Genomic DNA, 20,177 nt, shown 5'->3' on the forward strand with positions numbered 1-20,177 from the left:
ACACGCAGGGTCTCCTTCCCCACAAGGAGTGCCCAGATCCTGCCCCAAGCCCCAAAGATGATGTAAACTCAGGCTGGTGGCCTGGTAGTGTTTGCGTCTTGGGCGCCCCTCTCTTCTTTGGAGCTCTTCTTGCCGTGAAGCAGCTTGGCAGGTCTCGCCTCGGGCAAGACTAAACACCCTCCATCCCGCATATCCAGCCCGGGGTCTCTGGTAGCAACCTCCACTCAGGAGCTGCAGGACCGAGAGCAACCTCGGTGTGACCCGCCGCTGCTGCCTGAGCATCCGCCCCGCCCATTCAGTCCCTAAATCCCGCCTCCGCGTCCTCGGGGCCCCCCTCCCTCCCGCCGTGGCCCCGCCCCTGCGCTCCCGCATTCCATCTCCACCCCCACGCTCTCTGTCCGCCCCCGCGCAGCAGGGCCCCGCCTCTCACACTCCCCGGCTCCGCACTCCACCCTCTCGCGTTCTGGCCCCGCCCCCGCACTCCAGGGCCCCGCCCCCGCACTCCAGGGCCCCGCCCCAGCGCTCTCGCGTTCCGCTCTCCCGGGCTCTGGTCTGGTGCTCAGGCCCCGCCCCCCACGTTCCCTCTGGAGTCCCGGGGGGGAGTTGCAGCGCGGGGGGAGGCGTGGCCGTGGTGCCGGCGGAGGCGCGGGCGGTGCGGCCAGGACTTTGGCTTTGACACGGACGGCGAGCTGGAGCTGTGGCTCTGGTGCTGGGCACCGACGCGGTCCTGGCGGATCCCGCGTCCGAGCCGGGCGCAGGACTTTTCGCCTAGATCAACGCAACTGCGGCGACGCCGCAAGTCCTGGTGCAGCCTCAAGACTTGGTGCAGCCACGGCGGCCGGATTTCGCCGCCGCTGCCGCCTCCGCGCAGCCCTGCAGCTCTTGCCGGCTCCGGGAGAGCGACTCTGAGAGTTTCTCCCGCAGAAAGAGCCGGGACGCGCGGCCCGAGGCAGCCCAGCCACTGACCCACACACGCGCGGGCACCAGGATTGGAGGCAGGGGGCCCGCGCAGTCCTGGGTTGGGCTCAGACTTCCGAGCCGCAGGTGGAAGGACGCCCCGGGAGAGCAGCGGAGAGGTGGGGTGCGGGGACCCGCGGCGGGTCTGGTGGGGGTCGATAAAACCGCTTCTCGGTACCTGCACTAGTAAGGACGGGATTCCCAAGTTGCAGGTGGTGCTGAGTGTCAGGAGGAGGGGTGGGCGTGGGAGATGCTCTCTCCCTCTGCCCGGGCCTAGATGGGGGCGACCTAAGGGGGGATGGCCTTATGGCTGCGAGAGGTGAGAGAGGCAGGGACCAGAGATGTGGAGTGATGAGGATAGGTCTCTTTGCAAGAGAAGCAGCTCATAGCCTTTTTGGACCCCAATGTGACAAAAACCAGATCTCTCCAGAGGAAAATCCATATGGGCCAGCCTCGTGCGTGTTCAGGAGTTCACGGACAGCCATCAGCCTGGGACTCCTGGTTAAAACTCCTGCTCTAGTTAGGGAGTGCTAATGCAAACTGATTAACTGATTCAATCGATTTGTGTGTTTATTAATTTGTTTTCCAGGTGGCCAAGTGAAAGGTACTTTTGGACACCCTGGGCATGGAGATTTAGTGTTTGTGTTTGGTAACCGTTTCATTCCCTGCATCCTGAACCTTCCCTCCTTCTGTGCCAGTAAGGTTGTTGGGCTTCCTCCCTAGCCAGAGAGTTCTTCTGCGGGGGTGAGGCCTTCCCAGGCCACTGACCCTGGCCGGCATGGGGAGCACGCTGGGCTGCCATCGCTCCATACCGCGGGACCCCTCGGACCTGTCCCATAACCGCAAGTTCAGCGCCGCCTGCAACTTCAGCAACATCCTGGTCAATCAGGAGCGGCTCAACATCAACACGGCCACGGAGGAGGAGCTGATGACCCTGCCTGGCGTGACCCGTGCGGTGGCTCGCAGCATCGTGGAGTACCGCGAGTACATCGGTGGCTTCAAAAAGGTGGAGGACCTGGCGCTGGTCAGCGGCGTGGGTGCCACCAAACTGGAGCAGGTCAAGTTTGAGATCTGCGTGAGCAGCAAGGGCAGCTCTGCGCAGCACTCTCCCAGCTCCCTGCGGCGGGACCTGTTGGTGGAGCAGCAGCCTCACCACCTTGCCACGGCCGTGCCCCTAACCCCGCGTGTCAACATCAACACGGCCACCCCGGCTCAGCTGATGAGCATTCGCGGCCTCACGGAGAAGATGGCTGTCAGCATCGTGGACTACCGCCGCGAGCATGGGCCCTTCCGCAGCGTGGAGGACCTGGTGAGGATGGGCGGTATCAATGCTGCCTTCCTCGACAGGATCCGGCATCAGGTGTTTGCAGAGAGGTCCAGGCCCCCGTCTACCCACACCAATGGAGGCCTGACCTTCACCGCTAAGCCTCACCCCAGCCCTACCTCGCTAAGTTTGCAGAGTGAGGACCTGGACCTGCCACCAGGGGGGCCCACCCAGATCATCTCCACCCGCCCTTCCGTGGAGGCCTTCGGAGGCACAAGGGATGGGCGGCCAGTGCTGAGGCTGGCCACCTGGAACCTGCAGGGCTGCTCAGTGGAGAAGGCCAACAACCCTGGGGTGCGAGAAGTGGTGTGCATGACACTCTTGGAAAACAGGTGAGGGCGGGAACCCCCGGGGGCCTGGGGTGTGAAGGCACTTCTCGCATGGCCTCATCTGTGCATGCAAATGAGTGGACTTTTTTGGGGGGGTAGGGAGAGGGCAAGATTATCCAATCAGTGTTCTTGAGGCCCCAGCTGATGCTGTCACCTGTGGCTGAGCTCTCCTGCTCTAGAATGTTTTGAATACAGCCATTTGGGCTTGTGGCCCATATCTTGAACGTGGTATATCTGAGGTCAGTTCATAATTTTGGGGTAAGTGGAGATTATGTAGGTGTTATTGCTTTGGAGAATGTTGTTTGACTCAGAAGACTTCGTGGGGTTTACACCAGATCAGGCGCTCAGAGGCCTGGGAACTACTGCACGGTTTTGCATATGAGAAAGAGCTAGTTGGATTTTTTTTTTTTTAATGAGAGGGAAAGTGACATTTGTCTCACCAAATATGCCCATTTGTGTGCACAAAATCATCTGAAAGGCCAGGTATTTGCAAACACTGTACGCTGTGTATATTCACCAAAATGCTGTGAATGAATCACTCCTCATTCTTTTTCCTTATTTAGCCTGAAGTTGGTGTTCAGGCCCACAACTGCAGCCCCAAATGTATGTAACCTCTCTTGTCCCGTAACCAGGAAAGGTCAGGCTGACATGTGGTGAATATTGGCCAGATTTTCCCATTTGAACCCCATGGGAAGAGACTTGTAGGAAGGACTCCTATCCCAGAGTGTTTACATTATTCACAACACTGCTCTCTGTAGGAACTTCCGTTAACTACCCCCCCCCCATAAAACAAAACAATATGATTGTAGCAGTAACTCCTGCTGTTAGTGAAATAGTGTAGTGTATCATGTAATCAGCTTTGGGAAGGAAAGAAATATTTTTAGTCGTCTCCTCTCCGTCAGAAATCCTCTGAACCTGGTCTTGAGGGATTGTGCCCTGCCACTCGCCAGACGTGTAGTATGTTTGTGGCCACCAGCTACTTTTCCTTTGCACCAGCTTGTCAGTGAGCCTGGTGGGGTAACAGTTCAGTGACATGAAGTGAGTCCTCAGTGGGCAGTCGCAGTGCATTGTGGCAGAGCATCAGGATAAATGAGTGAGGAGGAAACCAGGTCACACCATTTCCCTGGCACTGTCCCCGTGGCACACTCTCATCCCAGGACCGAGGGATCATGCAGCAGGGCAGAGAACTGGACCAGGAGAGCTCCTGAGCACTCCTCCTGCACAGCTGTGTCCTCCGTTTTGCACTGTAGCTCACTCCTTTTGCAAAATCACCTTGTACACAGGTGAGAACTAGACTCAGTGCTGGGTGGTATTTATCAGGAATGGCTTGGTAATTGTTCTCCTCATCCATTAGCAGCATAGGTGTGTGTATGGGAAAGGCAGGGGGGTGGGAGAGGGAGGGATGGCTGTTTAATTCCTATCCTGAGTTTTCTTAAGGCTCCATTTGGGGGGTCAAGGGGGATGAATCAGGATCTGAAGTTGCCCCCAGGGAGAATGACAGACCAGGCAGCTCTTGCCCATTTACTGTGACAGTGGTTTTTCAAGTGTGGTGTCTGGACCAGCATCAGCATCAGCTACTGACTCAGAAACCCTGGGTTTCTGTGTTTTCACACACCCTCTGGGTGATTGCAATACACACTGAAGTTTGAGTCCCGTTGTACTATCTGTTGGGCAATCAGCTGTCCCTGTGGTTTGCTCTGTAAGGAGGTCCTCCTGTACTGGCTTTTCCGACAAGGTCTGTGAATCCACGCAGATCTTCACAGGTACTATGTTTTCTTTGATTGTTCTGATCATCCCTGTAGTTGTTCAACTTCACGATGCTCTTTCTGGACAGAGTTTGAGGGACTTATTCCACTTCTAGAACAGACGAATGTGATGAGTAGGAAATGGGAGAGAGAGCAGGGGCCGGTTGGCCTCAGAGCGGGCTCTACTCTGCAGTGTAGACTTGGGTCAGCCAAGGGCACACTGAGGAGAGCACTAGCAACTCTCATCCAGCCTGGAGTTAGGATTTGTCCTGGTGTTTCTTCTTTGGATTTCCTGGAGGGATGGTGATTTGTTGAAGACATTTAACTGCTGTCCTCCGGCAAGGGTGCTAGAAGAACTTACCTGGACCTGGTAGGATGGGGAAGGAGACACCTGTAAGTAACCAGGAAGGTGACCTATATCCCCATCACGTTTCTCACACTTGGCCACCTATGTTGTCCTGTGGCTTAGTGGTTTCTTTTGCCTGTTCACAATGTGTTCAGAGTGTTCTGGGCACTCCTAGCATCTTATTAGTGTCCGGTCAACATACGGTAATAGGATTAGGGCTTGATCCCCTGTAGAGCTAGAGTAGACCCATGTCTGTGTGACTGTCCCAGGACACCCAGACATGGCTGCCTGTTCCTGAGTGGGTCACATGTCCTCAGAACAGCAGTGCACATTCCCCAGGAGCTGTGTGTTCATCCTGATTCACAAAAATCTCTCATGTTGCAATTGATCCCTTTATTAGTAAGAGGAAATGCATGTAGTTTGAGCAAGAATGGATGCTGGTAATTTTCTAGGTGGTTCTTATTTTCCTACATATGTATACACAATACAGGTCTTCTTGGTATTTTCTGATAATTCCATATTCATTTGGTTTCCCCATTAACTCAGGCAGTAGGTAATGCTTGTTTTTTGTTAATGATTATCCATCTCTGGGAGAGGAGACTAAAACCAAAGAAGTGAAGTGACTTGCGTCCGTCCCATAGCTCATTAGTGACTCAGCTGGGACGAGGACCCAGACTTTCTCACTTTAGTCCAGTGCTCTTTGCAGGCACGCTGTGTTTTGTAAGGACACTACCTTTACCCTACCTCTTGTTGAGGTATCCCACCCTCTGCCCAGTCAAGGGCACTTGCCAATTTGTGTGCTAGTAGAAATCCATTATAAAGGCATTAAAAAAACAAAAAAAAACCCCAAAAAACCTTGGCTCCACCTTTTCTGTATAAAATCGGTGAAATTCCTTAACCTTTCAAGTCTGTTTTTCCATCTGTTAAATGTAACTAATGAAAGAAAAAAAAACCCTTGAAAAAACGAAAGAAAAGGGAAAAAGAGAAATAACTTCTTTTGTAAAGGGAATAGCTAGCTGGCTCTTCATTTTCCTTTCTGTGGGTTTGCTTTAGTAGGTACATGTTCTTCGACTAAAGGGTGCTGGGGTGGGACCCTCAGGGTAGAGCCCTTTCTTGTCCTGGGAGGTTGCTGCTGGGTGGACGAGCATGTATGAGCTATGAGAAACCAAGTTTTGCATGAAGACTGAGGTAGGACAGCAGAAAATTAGCTAATCATACAATTACCAGGCGCCTTCAAGGACATCACCCTGTGGCACAGAGCTGACAGTTTTCATCGGATTCCTTTGCCAAATCTCAATCTTAGGCCATGTTTCTCCTTGTTCAGTGTTTATGAGGCAAAACAGAAAGAGGAATGCTTCTGCTAAACATCCTTGCAAAATTTGGTAACAGCCCACATGTGGAATGAAGATTAATTTTTAATTTTTGCTTTTTGCTGAGTAGCTGTTCTATTTTGAAAAGTCCCTTTGGTTTATGGAGGCATAAGCCCTGGAGGAGCTGACTTTGACAATCTCCAAAAAAAATAAAGAGGTTTAATATCCCACTTGCACATTTCCCCATGGCCTCTATCAGAAGGGAACCTGTCAAAGTCTTCCACCTTGTGATGCTCTAAATCTGTTTTCTTGCTACATGTCTGTCTGCGGTATCAAAGCACAAGGTGAATTAGTACTGATTGTGAGGAATGGAATTTTGGTTGATCAGACTTGATCAGTAGGATCCATGTGGACACAAGCCATCGTGTCATTTGATTCATTCATTGAAAACTATGTATGGAGTAGCTGCTGGGTACATGCATATGCTAAATGCAGGAGTCAGCTTGGCCTGTTATTTAACTTGAGTTAAGTAAATATGAATCAGCTTGGGTGGCTCAGTCTCAGAATAGTCTGAGAAACCCAGATTTTTTTTTGGGGGGGAGGGAAGTCACTGAGTGTGACTGATTTTGAGTTGCATTTTTTCCCCTTCCGAATAATGGGCTTATCCTGGGCGATTGAAAGGTGGGTAGATGCGGCCAGACATAACATCTGAGGCAGAATCGCCAGAATCTTCTTAAAGCAGAAATTCCGAAAACTGTTTTGACTGTGGAAACTGAGGCTCAGAGTGATGAAATAGCATCTGTGTGGCCTTCAGAAATGTGGATTGGGGTCAGGATTTGAAGCCAGGCTTTGTCTGATTTTAGGGTGGGAAGTGGAAGTGTCTCTTCCCAAACACCGTATCTAGGTATTGACCCTTGGCCCCCCTGCTGTTTCCTCCCTGTCTTGGGCCTTAGGGTGGACAGGCACCAGGGCTTCACCTAGACTCCTAGGGCTCAGTCAGGCTCCCTTCCTGTTTTTGTTCCTCTGAAGGACAGGGCTGATGGCCAGAGGTGGAGCCATCCAGAGGGCGTCAGGGCCTCTCTACCCGACCCCTCAAATGTGAGTCTGTGACCTTGGCTCAACTTCAAGGTAGAGTTCCAGTTTTGTGAACCAAGGAGTTCTGGGTGGTTTCCAGAGGGAAAGGTGGTCACTAATAAGACTGCTGTTGGTTAGTAAGAGGAGATAGTATGACTGAAGGGAAGTCCTGGTGTGTGCACGAGGCAGGCTTTATTTTACCACAGGGAGAGATGTTAGTTTGTCGTACAAGATGGGCCCATTTGGGGTCTGATTTGGGAGGTTTGATGGTATTGCTTCTCCCAGGGATATTCATTCCTCTATTACTTATTCCTTCAACAGATACTTTTTGAGCTCTCACTAGGTACCGGGTTCTGCGTCAGACTCCCAATAACAAGACAGTCTCCGCTCTCATGTTAGGTGGGGAGATGGACAAATCAATACCTAGTAGATAATTACAGATAGTGGTGAACGCTGAGGAGGATGGAGGCTAGTTGAAGAGAAGCCTGCTGAGGTGGATGGGGGTCAAGGAAGGCCTCAGCTAAAGCTGATGGATGAGAAGGATCCAGGCATAGAAAAAGCTGGGGGAAAGAGTACTCACTAGAGGAACCAGCAAGTGCAAAGGCCCTGAGAGTGCTTGTTCTAGACAGAAAGCCAGAGTTCTGGGAGTGGTGGAGACAAGGGGAGGGGGAGGCAGGGCCAGATGGGTGGGGCCTCTAGGGCTCTTATTTTAGCAGGAGGAGGCCACAGAGGATTAGAAGCAAAGGTTGGTGACTTACCTGTTACCAGGCTGTTCTAGCTGCTGGAGTTGGGGGAGGCACATGGAGGAGGTCCTGGAAGTTGGGTAGAGGGTACAGTTTGAGAAAGTTGAGTCACAGAGTCAAGACTACAGAGGATAATGATGGTGAGAAGGGGGAGTGGGTGGTGATGAGAACATCCTTTAGCTGCAAAGACTGCAAAGCCATGCCCGTGTTCTGGATGTTGGGGGGATTAACCATGTGGATTCCTAGAAGGCAGGCTCAGGGGTGGTTAAGGAACACTGGGCTAGCCCGCATGCCTCTGCATTGTGTTGACATGATGCAACTTGCCTGCCTCACCCCTCCCCTCTATTCTTGCCTCTTCTTGTGGACAGGTCCACAGTGCTCCTTCTGGACAGGGAGGGTCTCTGTCCGTAGTGGATGGAGGAAGAGGCCTTGTGGTCTGTCCTCTGTGCAAACCAGGTGTCTGATGGGGCCACTTTCTTTTTAGTTTCAATTATGTATGTAACAAGGGTATATTTGGGGGGTTTGGGGTACGTATTTCTATTAAAAGATATTTAAGTGAATTTAATTCAACTTTGATTGAGCACCCCCTCCTTGCCCCCTCCACCCCCCCCCCCCCCCAGTGAAGGGACACAGGGAGAGCCCACCCTGTGGTCAAGGAGCTCACAGTCTGACAAGGGGACACATCCACTGGTACTTACCAGCATGCAACAGGCTCTGAGGGAGGAGGTGAAGCTTAAGCACAGGGATCTGGTACCTGTGTGCTGGGCTCCGGAGGTGTATGAAGTCCTCATATGGGGGAAGGATGTGGGGCTAGGACCAAGTCAGGTGGTTGGGAGGGAGCTAATGTGGAAAGGAGGGTGGGGTCTGAGCGGTAAGCTCATGGTGGCCATCAGGGTGAAAGTCAGCAGCCCCCCTGCAGTTCCTGACACTCAGGGGTCCAGGCTGGCTTGCCACTCAGGCTTATAATCTGAAATATTCAGGCACGGCAGGTTGCCACAAACAGAGCCTCACAGTAGGGAATCATATTGAGGTAGATGGTATTTGTAGTGTGTTATTTTTATCTCAAAATTATCCTACTTTACACAAGATTTTATCTCAGAATTCCTTAATAACGATTTCTGCCAATAACAAAATGATGCATTTCGCTAGAATTTGATGTGCTCGTTGTAGACACCCTGGTCTGGGTGTAGTGATGTGCAGTTGAATGAAAACTGCACACCAGTGATGGCTGGCATCGAAACATCCAGCAGATGCCACAGAAAGGGCCCGCCCCACCTCCAGATGTGTGGTCCTCAACAAATATTTAGGGACCCGGAAGCTTCCTGACCCAGCGGCTTGTGCCTGTATGCAGGCATGGTCTGGACCGCAGCTCTTACTTCAGTATTTCGATCGACAGCTGCCAGACAGCTGGAGAGGAACCCTGGGGAGCTGTGCTCGGAGTAGATGTTTCATTGTAAAGAAAGGTCTTGAATTCTCCTACCAAACTGCTGGGTAAAGAAACCCTGGGTTTTCTTCCCCGAGCACAGCGCCCTACCTCTGTTGCTTTAACATTTGTTTCCAGCAGTCCTGTTTCCTGTGAATTCTGTTTTGGCTCAGCCATTACCTGATTAAGCTGTTGCTCTGGGCCTTCAGTTGTTTTATCTAGAGGCCACCGTAAGCTCCTGAAATGCAGTGCCACGGCCAAGAGAACATTGTTCATGTTGCCGCATTTAAGGCTGCGTGCACCTGGAGTGTTTTTTTTTTTTTAATTTTATTTTATTTTTTAAATTAAATTAAATTAAATTTTATTTAAATTTATTTTATTATTTAATTTAGTTTTATGTTAGTCACCATACAGTACATCATTAGTTTTGGATGTAGTGTTCCATGATTCCTTGTTTGCCTATAACCCCCAGTGCTCCATGCAGTACGTGCCCTCCTTAATACCCATCACCAGGCTAACCCATCCCCCACCCCCTCCCCTCTAGAACCCTCAGCTTGTTTCTTAGAGTCCATTGGAGTGCAGTTTTATCATGTTCCAAGGATCCAAATCCTGTTTGCTCCCCCAAAAGTTGGTAGGTAACATCCGTACTTTGTCTTTCTTAGCACCATGTCTTTTAAAGCAGGAGGTCTCGGATGGATTTTTTTTTTTTTAAATATTGCTCCAATATCCTGTTAGAAAAAAAAAAACTTCTTCAGAATATATTTTTGATAAGCAAATTCAGTCTGACTTAACATTTTTTGCAGTCTTTGTTTTCTTAAATGGTGAAAAAGTAAACATTTTGGTGGCCTCAAAGTACCAATGATCAGCATTAGGCCATGGCTCATCTTGCTCGGTGGGCAGTCTCTGCTGGTCAGACTACTATGTTGCTTTACCGGTCAGGTCTTCACGAAGTGGTTCCCAGTTGTTTATAAGTTGAGGACTCATTTAAAACAAACAAACAAACAAACCCAGTAAAATACTGCACATCCCTCCCACCACCCAGAGGTGGTTGTACTTTCAGTGTCCTCATGGAGGTAGTAGTTATACTAAGTACAGAAACAATGATAATTAACACAGATCATTCCTGGGGCTGAGGTCCAGAGCCTAGTCGCTTCACAAGTGGGTATCACCAGTAACCCTCTTGTACAGATGCAGAGAGATGGCTCAGAGAAGCTGAATAATTTTCCCCAAGGTCACACAGCTTTTAAGTGGCTGAGTTTGGACTAAGACCCAAGCAATTAGTCCCCAAAGTTTGATGATAAAAACTACTCTGCGCTCACTGATGCTTTTGCATGTACTTGTATTTATGCATCGCCCCAGCCTGCACATCTGCATACTAGACTAGATGTTCCCTAACCAACCTGGTTTGAGTTCCCTAGGTCATGATCTTTTGTAAGTATGTTGATCTATGATGTTATCTGCATGTGTAGCTTGTTTTTATTTCTTCAGAGTGGAGCAAGGATATTCGCAAAGCAATCTGAGTGCAGGATACTGTAATTTTATGACTTTTCAGTCTTTTACAATTGTCCTGCCCACACCTATTATGACAATGGTTGCTTTAAACAACTTGCTTTTATAGAAGCTTCCCAAGCATTTGTCTTAGTTTTCTTAGAAACCACTTCTCTTTCTGCCCACTATTTCATCTGCTGATGTCACATTTTAGGAGACCACAGTCACATGTACAACTGACATAAACAAACCTGGGGACAGATACAGCTGAGCCTGGGTGAGCACATGATGCACGGTTGATGTGGCCAGGAGTATTGGGTGTGCCGCGGGCAACCATCCCTCAGCATGTTTTCCAAAGGGACTGAGGATAGTCTGCTGGGTCCCCCGAGTAGAGGTTGGTTAGGAGAACATCTATGATGTTTTGAAAACTGCTGGTACCGGGGCCCCTGGGCCCACAAGATATTATTTCTGTAGCCTAAAGACAATTTTTGCCGTATATGTATATTGCAGACCTCTGGCAGTAACTCTAGGTTGGTACTGATCTACTATTATTTTTCTCTAGAAGATTGACTCAAACGTTGTAACTAGTTATAAGGTCGGGGGCTCATTGTCCTAAAACCCCCACCCCCCAAAAAAAATCTCTTGCAACTTTTAGAAATAAAAGAGGTGAAGAGGTAATGAGCTTTTTTTTTTTTTTTTTGACTTAAGACCTATACTAGTCAGCATTTTCTCAGTGACATAGATGGGCTGCTTATGACATTTCATGAATAACTGTAAGCTGGGAGGGATTTAAGCAAGTGCACTGGACTAGATAAAGTACCTTTATAAAGTACCTCCCCAAATGTGTAACTCTGCACTTTCTCTTTTAACTGGTCTGAATTTAATTTAATTTTCAGGTTTGATTTTTGTTAAATACATGTCCATACATGTGAAACTGCACAAGAGACTGTTGTATTGCTCTACACAGGTGCTGAACTCGGTTAAATGCCAGGCAAGACTTCAATTATGTTACTGTTAATGCTTCCAACATTTCTAATAAAAATGCAAGTAGTTCTTAAATATTGCTAGAGTTTCAACTTAGAAATAGAAGTTGCTTCTGTCTTTTAAACTTTGGGGTAAATTTAATTGAAGAGCTTCTGAGATTATAAGATGGTGGTTTAAAATGTTAGCATTTGCAACCATTTATCAAATCTATGAATATCAGGCATTCCTTGTCACTGATCTACCAAAGCAAGGTATAGAAATAAACTCGATGATGGGAACTCCCCTCTACTTGCTAGATGGGGACGACAGGCTGATTAATAAAACCAAAACATCTTGGGGAAAAAACAAATAAATAGGATGGAGAGTGAAAGATGACTGCAAGATCACCCATAAACCCTGATTTCAAATGCAGTGCTTTCCTTCATCAAACAGCTGCGGTATTTTTATTGATGGATTGTATTGGTAAAGGTTATGTTTTTAAATGTATACATTTCTTCTAAATCACAAAAGTCTCTTCCAATCCTGAGGCTTTTTCGAGAGAGGGAAAATTATCACTGTTTCTGCCAAATGCCCTTCAATTCTGAGAGGGAAAAGCGCTTGTTCCTATGGGTGAGATGTGTATTCATTCGCTACGGCTGTCCTAACAAAGTACCACAGGCTGGGTGGTCTGAACAACAGAAATTTATTTTCTCACACTTCTGGAGGCTGCAGGTCCAGCATCAAGGTGCTGACAGGGTTTTTGTTTGTTAGTTTTTGTTTTTCTGAGACCTTCCTCCTTGGCTTGTGGATGACCTGTCTTCTCTTTGTGTCTCAAATGGTCATCCCTCTGTACCTCTGTGTGTCCAAATTTCTTCCTCCTCCTCCTCCTCCTCCTCCTTCTTCTTCTTCTTCTTCCTCCTCCTCCTCCTCTTCTTCTTCTTCTTCTTCTTCTTCTCCTTCTATCTTCCTTCTTCCTTCTTCTTTCTTCTTCTTCCTCCCTTCTCCCCTTCTCCCCTTCTTCTTCTTTTCTTCTTCTCCTTCTCCTTCTTCTGTGGGCTCCACACCCAGGAGCCTAACATGGGGCTCAAACTAATGACCATGAGATTAAGACCTGAGTTGAGATCAAGAGTTGGACGCTTAACCAACTGAGCCACCCAGGCGCCCCAACCAAATTTCCTCTTCTTATAAGGACACAAGTCATACTGGATTGGGGCCACTCTAATGGGATTCTTTTACCTTCATTACCTCTTTAGAGACACTGTCTCCAAATGCATTCACATATTGGGGGTTAGGACTTCAACATATGGCTTTTGGGGACACGATTCAGCTCATAACCAAATGATGCAAGAAAAATCGCCCAGGGATTCCTTCTTGGCTCCTTGTGAGGAGTCTGCATCTCTGGGTTTTTCCTGGAGAGGTGATGATTCAGGGTACTTGTTTAACAGTTTAAATGCTAGAGAACGCTGTATGAGAGTCCTGGAGTGACAGTCTGCTGGACAAGAGGGATGGCTTTCTTGCCAGCCACAGTCAGCATGGACCAGCTCTTAGGACTTGGATCCTCGAACGTCTCTCTTTGCAACTTGCCAATCCTTGGTTTTCTCCTGAAATGCAGCAGTGACCTGAAACCTTTTACCCACCCTGCCAAGATAGCAGCTCCACTTTGCCGAGTTCCTTGCTTACCCTTGGCTGCAAGTGATGGTGACACTCGAGTGTGTCTGCCCTTTCAAATTTGGTGCCCTTTAGAAGTGCTGGGAAAAGGTGAGATTAAGAGGGACCACCATGAAGTCCACTCAAGTTCAGTTGTCCTTCGCTTGTATTGTGAGGCACTGTAGCTGTGGGCTCCCCTGTTGGCATAGGTTCCCCTCTGGAGAGGAACCTGTGTGATGCCATCTACACTCCGAGACTATAGTACCACCTACTTTCAGCGCCATAACACTCAGGGATTTGTGGGAAGAAGAAACCACCGCTGATGTTTATTGACTCTTTATTTTACCCCAAGTGTGGTGGCTAAACCTTTTATCTACACACCATCCCAGTGAGGTAGGTAAAGTATCCCACCTTGCTCATAAGGAAACTTACCTTAAAGAATTTGAGTAAACTCACTCAAGATCACATGGTTGGTGCGCGTGGAACAAAACTTCAAAACCAGGAAGAATTACTCGGAGCCCAAAACCTTTTATACTCAAAGGCAGAGAATCCATCAGCTTGGAGATTTCCTAGGCTTTTTATCTCTGGAAAGCATGAAGAGACAAGTTTAATTGGGGGGGTACTTGTGGAGTGGGTCCCAGTTGATACCGAAGAAATCATCCCATTTATCATCTGGTGAAGTCAGGAATGTGGGGCTTTTGGGGTGCTGAATTTTTAAAAAATTGCAATATAATTTACATACCATAAAATTCACCCTCCTAAAATGTACAATTTGGTGGGTTTTGGTAGATCCACAAAGTTGTGCAACCTCATCACTGTAACTAGAACATTTTCATCACCCCAAAAGGAAACTATGAACACATTAGCAATCACTCCCCACCTCCCTCCGCACCAGCATGTGGCAACCACCAAGCTACTTTCTGTCTCTGTGGATCTGGGTATTCTGGACACTTCATATAGATGGGATTATATAATATGTGGTCTTTTATGTCTGGCTTCTTTTACTTAGCATGTTTCAAGGTTCATCCATGTGGTATGTATATTTCTTTTTTTTTTAATGGCTGAATACTATTCCATGATATGGATATACCACATTTTCTTTATTCAGTTGTCAGCTGATGGACAATCGGGTGGTGTCGCCTTTGTGGCCACTATGAGTAATGCTGCTATGAATGTTCATGTGCAAGTTTTTGTGTGGACGTATGTTTTTTTTTTTTAAAGATTTTGTTTATTTATTTGACAGAGAGACATATGTTTTAATTTCCCTTGGGTATATACGTAGGAGTTGAGTTGGAGTTGCTGAGTCACATGGTAACTCTAGGTTTAACATTTTGAGGAACTGCTACACTGTTTTCCAGAATGGCTGTACCATTTTATATTCCCCCCAGGAATATATGAGGTCTCCTGTTTCTCCACGTCCTCCCTAACACTTGTTTTCCCTTTTTTTCCCTTTTTCTTTTTCTCTTTTTGACTATAGCCATACTGGTGGGTGTGAAGTGGTATCTCATTAGGGGTTTGAGTTGCATTTCCCTAATGATTAATGATGATGTTGAGCATCTTCTCATGTGTTTACTGCCTTTTATAGATCTTTTTTGGAGAAATGTCTGTGCAGATCTGGGTGGGCTGTTTTCACACCTGTTTCCAAGCTGATAAAATACAGGATATTTTTATGCTGACTCCCTTTTTACTCCATATTCCCCGTCTTCCTTGCCCCTTAATCATGGGGTCATTATACTGGAGCCTAAACTAGAATAATCACTTTGTAATAGGAAAAAAGGCCCACCATCCTACAGGAACAACCCTCCGCCCCAGCCCCATCTGGGGAGGAACTTTGAGAATTCCATTTTGCGCTTCATTATTTTGGCTGGAGCAGTCTGTCAACACTGTACTTTCAACACTGTCCTTGAGAAGTACTTGGTGTCCTCTGATTTTTATATTTTAAAGTATGTGTTTTGGATGGAACTTTAGCACTTTTTATCTAAAGCCAAATGTAACATACCCGATGCCAGGATTTGCAATGAGCGGTGAGCTTTGGATAGTTCATGACAATGTCTGCAAATCACAGGACCCTGGGCCAGGAAAGAACCTTGAAGGTGCACTTTCCATAAGACTCTGCCTAAGTCATCACAGACAAATGAAATTTTGTATATATTCTTTTGAACCCAGCTGTGGAGATTTGAGTCCTTCCTATACTTTTCAGTGTATGGCACCCTGTGTCACCCGTCAGTGCTAGGCCCCACTTCTGTTTGGTTTTATTTTAAAAATGTATTTTCGTCTGCATCCCCGTCCCTCTTCATCCCCTTCCATAGATCCCCAAGGCAAAGTGTTAAATAAACATCCTTAGACATATCTTTGAAAAATGGAGTGCCTTTAACCTGCAAACACCTCATGTTTTTATGGTTGCCAGCTAGCTCTTCGCTCCTGATGGCTGCTTCGTCACCGGCCGTGTGCAAGGACAGGTACCACGTACGCTCACCCATCCCCCAGCGGTGACACACCAAGCTGCCTTGGGCTCCCTGTTACTAGTGAGACCAGCGTGTCCTTCGCATCCTTTTCAGCCGTTTGGGTTTCCTCTTTGGGGAACAACTTTTGCTCATTTTGTAAACTTTAAAATAGAATTTAAATATTTTTTTATTATTATTTTTAGTTGTTTGGAAGTGTTTGTGCACATTCTAGATGCCGATCCCCAGAGACTGCAAAAAGCTCTTCTCCCAGCCCATCACCCTCTGTTCACTTTGTCTTTGGTGCCCTTCATGCAACAGAAATTCTTCATCTTGACAAGGTCGAGTCTGCCAATTTCCCTTCTGGAGGCTGTTTCACAAATCCATCTCACCCCGAGTTCATACCTACATTCTCCTCTTCGGTTCTACATTTATAGTTTTGACCTATCTGGAGAATACCTTTGTGTAGGGACGAGGTGGGGACCCACTTTCGTTCTTTTTGATTTTCCTAATACCACCTACACACAAGTTACCTTTTCATCCCTGATTTGGGACGCCACCCTTATATGTGTCCATCACTCTCATGGTCCATTTGTGTGCATCTGTTCCCACAGTGTTAATTCCTACAGTGTTAATACCGTGGCGTCTGGTTGGGGGAGGGTCCTTTGTTCTTCTACTTCAAGATTTCCCTAACTGTGTAAATTTTAGAGTGAATGCACCTCTCAAACATCCTGTTGGAATTTTGATTGGAATTACATTAACTTTACAGACGAAGTTTGAGAAAATTTGACATCATTCCAATGTTAACTTGCCCTTTCTTTGAATATCTGTATTTTTTCCTTTATTTAAGTCTTCTTTTGGAACATTTGAAAGATCTTCACGTATTTCTCCATAGAGGTCCTGTGCATTCTTTGTTAGGTCAAATCTTAGGTACTTTGATTCCTTATTTTTAAAATCCCCAGAGCATGAATTTCCACAGTTTTGTTCTGTTACTCATTTTAGTGTTTAACCATCCTTATTAGCACAGTGCTCATTCTCCACTTACTGTATATCATTGACTTCTAGTTTAGGCCCATTTTGCTGAATCTTTCCTGGTTGAAGTAAAAACCAGCCAGCCAGAACCTCTGTGAGGCTCTCTCTGGACACTTGAAGTCCTCCATCTAGTTTCCTTCCACCTTATAGTCTCGCTCTGAATAATGTAACCTCATTTTTGCCTTTCTTCGTGGTTCATATTTTTCAAGGATAAGTCAATTCTCTGATAAATCAATACGCTAGACCTCAGATCGTCCTTTTTTTTTTTTAAGTTTCTTTATTTTTTTTTTACTAATCTCTACATTCAACATGGGGCTTGAACCCACAACCCCGAGATCCCGAGTCACATGTTCCCCTGACTGAGCCAGCCAGGTGCCCCAGATTGTCCTTCTTGTATGAGTAGATATACAAATATGAGTGAACTCAGTAGAAGAATCTAAAGACATGCCACTGGCTTAAAAACCAAACCAAACCAACCCCCCCAAAAAAGTAGTGACCCTAAATTATAAATGTTTAAATTTAAAATTAATTTTATTTGTGCATAACAACCCTAGCTGTGAGTTGCATTTTATTGCAGCTCAAATTTGAAGTCGGAGACCTGGGAATTATCTTTAATGGTTCAAACATCATTTATAGAGTCTCATTTTTATAAATCTTACTTCTCACGTGTCCGTGGATTCCTGAGTCTGACCACAGACATATGTCTGTACATGCCTCCACCCACAGAGTGTCTGGGTATGTGTGAGTTATAAATATACCCATCATTTTAAATAGATCTTTATCTTTAGTGTTAATTGCTTCTTTCTTCTTCCACTGTAAGTGAGTAAGTCGAGTTGGGAGGACCTGTACGCAGTTGGCTGTGCACTTCCTTCTAACTAATGATTTGTAAGTCCTCCTCTGAAGTTGTTTCAGCCCAGCCCAATGGTACCTGGCATCTGATTTCACCTAAAAGCAGCCCAGGTGAAAATGGCCTGGGGGCTGTCAAAGTCAACATCAGGTGCCATGACCTGGGTCTCTTGTGTAGTTCAAAGCCAAACTGTGTCGTTTGTTTTTGGGGTCCAAGTCAGGGCCTTTAGTTAGTTTTGATGTGAAACATTTAAAACATACAGAAAAATGTAACTAATGCTTGGCCCTTTTCTCCCTCTTGTCAGTGCATCTTGCTCTCTTGAGGACTCAGAGCCCTTTTATCCCACTCTCATTCTTTTGGATCCCTCCCACCCCACCCCTTCTGTGCTTGGAATATTTCCTTCCTTACAAGACTCGGTGGGCAGCAGAGTCCACCAGCCATGGGGGAAGCTGGAAATGCAGAGGCTCACTTTCCCAGCATCCTTTGCAGTCAGGGCCTGCGCTCTGCAGGTGGGGGGGGGGGGTGTCCATCCTAATCTCTGAGTGGGGAGCCAGGGGCACAGACAGCTCGGGGACATGAAGAGCTCACTCCGGCCCTGGGGACAGTGTACACAGGATCGTGTCCCGGGGACAGCAGAGAGTGTGGCTGCTGGTAGCTAGTGGTGTCCCTGGGTGGTTCTGTTGGCCACACAGGCTGCAACATCAAGAGTTTGGAGTTGTAGCAGTGGGGTTCTCACACCCGCCCCTCGTTCCTGATCGTCCAGCCTTAGCTTCTTCATATCCTTTTAATGAAGCACTTTTCTGCTTCAGTCCATCGGTGTTGGTTTCTGTTTCTTGCCATCAGGAATCTTGACTGATACACCCTGATCTAGAGGCCCTCACCATGCTTTTAAAACTCCTGTAGCCAACGGAACCTGTTCTTAAATAAAATCTCACGGGGAAGCCAATAGGAAAAGCCACTGAAAGGGCTTCTTTGGATGAGAGGCTTCCACTGTGCAAAGCACCGTTGAAATCCATAGCCCTAGATGTTTTTTGACCCTGGATCAGTCACTGCTTCGCTGCCCATGTTGCCTAAGCCCTGTTTTCTCCAGCCACGCAGCCCCTGGATGGGCAGAGGGTGGCGTTTGCTACTGGTTCCTCGGTGGTTTGTGTTTCCGGGCCCCCAGGACTCTGGCCTTCATCTCTGATGGCTTTCACCAGGTGAACAGTTACAGACCTGGCCCACGTCCAGACCCTGCACCAGTGTGGATACCTGGAGCCAAAGACATTTGTCACATGTCTCTCTTAGAGACTTCTTCAACACATCCATTTTTACGATAAAAAACTTCACCGTCAACTCATCAGTGAAATCCGCACATGTGAAAAAGGATGCGCTTTAGAGTGGTGTCTCTCAACCTTGGCAATTCTGACTTAAAAAAAGACCTTTCATTTTGAGGTTATTATAGATCCACATTCTGACATGTTGAGCCAGATAATTCTTGGTTGTGGGGGCTGGTGTTTAGTGACTTCCCTGGCATCTACCCACTAGATGCCAGGAGCATCCTCCTTCTCCAAATGTGACAACCAGAAATGTCTGCAGTCATTGCCAAATGACTGTCCCCTCGAGAGCCACTTGTAAAGAAGCTACAAAGAGCAGTATGACCACTGTGGGGACCAGGGCTCAGGCTGGCTGATTTTCCTTGGCTTCACTAGAAGTGCTGGACCGTGGGGCATGGGCTGGTTGGGGAAGGAGGAGAGCCAGAGGAAGACCACTTGGTCTCGGTGAGGTTGAAGAAAGCGTGTGGGTGACCTCTTGCAGCTGGAGAGCTGGGGGTGGGGTAGAGGCTGGGGCAGGTATGGTTTCAGCCATGGAGCGGCTGCATGTAGAGTAGAAGACAGGGTTAGGGATGTAAGGCCCCGAAACCCCTCTGCGCCCCTGACCCTTGCTGGGACTACTGAGTGAAGAAGGTACTTGAGAGCCCAGACGTATCTACCTCCCTGATCATGAGGGTGAGCCTGGGATGCGGGAAGGGCAGGAATGCTAAGCAAAGGCCCCATGGAAGGATGTTCCATAAAGAGGATAAAGCAAACCTTCCCCTGGGAGGCTGATGCACCTGCTGGGCTGCGGATCGCTGCCGGAGCAGCCTGGAGAAAATCCCTCCCCTCATGTAGTCTGGTGCAGCACAGAACTTTGCAAGGAAAGAAGAGGTAGGCTTCATTATCTCCGGGCCTCATTTTACAATAGAAAAATTGGGTCTCATGGGAGCCTAGTGGATTTGGCAAGTTCTCTTATGCAATGACTATTTGAATAAAATTATTTCTGTCCTCTGATGGTGGGAGGTATCGCTATTACCGTTGCGAATGTGTAGGGAAAATATTAGCAGGGTTTGAGACACTCAAGCACACTAGTGTTCGTACTTCTGTGGGGGAAATTATAATTTCCCCTTAGTAATGACCCCCCCGTTAAAATAAACACAAAATCCTTGTTGAAATAAAGTATTTTTTGTGTGTGCAGAGAAACATCTCAAAG

The 20,177-nt window shown here is 47.4% G+C and overlaps 1 protein-coding gene across 5 annotated transcripts in view; it reads left to right on the top strand.

Annotated features, from left to right (window-relative positions):
• Positions 1–655: 655 nt before the first annotated feature.
• Positions 656–20,177, top strand: part of EEPD1 (endonuclease/exonuclease/phosphatase family domain containing 1) — a 156,040-nt gene continuing 136,518 nt past the window's right edge. For all 5 annotated transcript variants that reach the window (XR_015766790.1, XR_015766788.1, XR_015766791.1 and 2 more), the window contains exons 1-2: positions 656–1,076; positions 1,547–2,613. Coding sequence is in view for 1 of the 5 variants with exons in the window: in XM_088018609.1 (XP_087874735.1) it covers positions 1,736–2,613 (878 nt within the window). In the remaining 4 variants the exon portion in view is untranslated. The remainder of the gene's footprint in view (positions 1,077–1,546; positions 2,614–20,177) is intronic.

Source organism: Eumetopias jubatus, unplaced genomic scaffold (assembly GCF_037043125.1).
Source record: "Eumetopias jubatus isolate StellerSeaLion01/CBP00866 unplaced genomic scaffold, mEumJub1_p1.0 scaffold_14, whole genome shotgun sequence".
Lineage (NCBI taxonomy): Eukaryota > Metazoa > Chordata > Mammalia > Carnivora > Otariidae > Eumetopias > Eumetopias jubatus.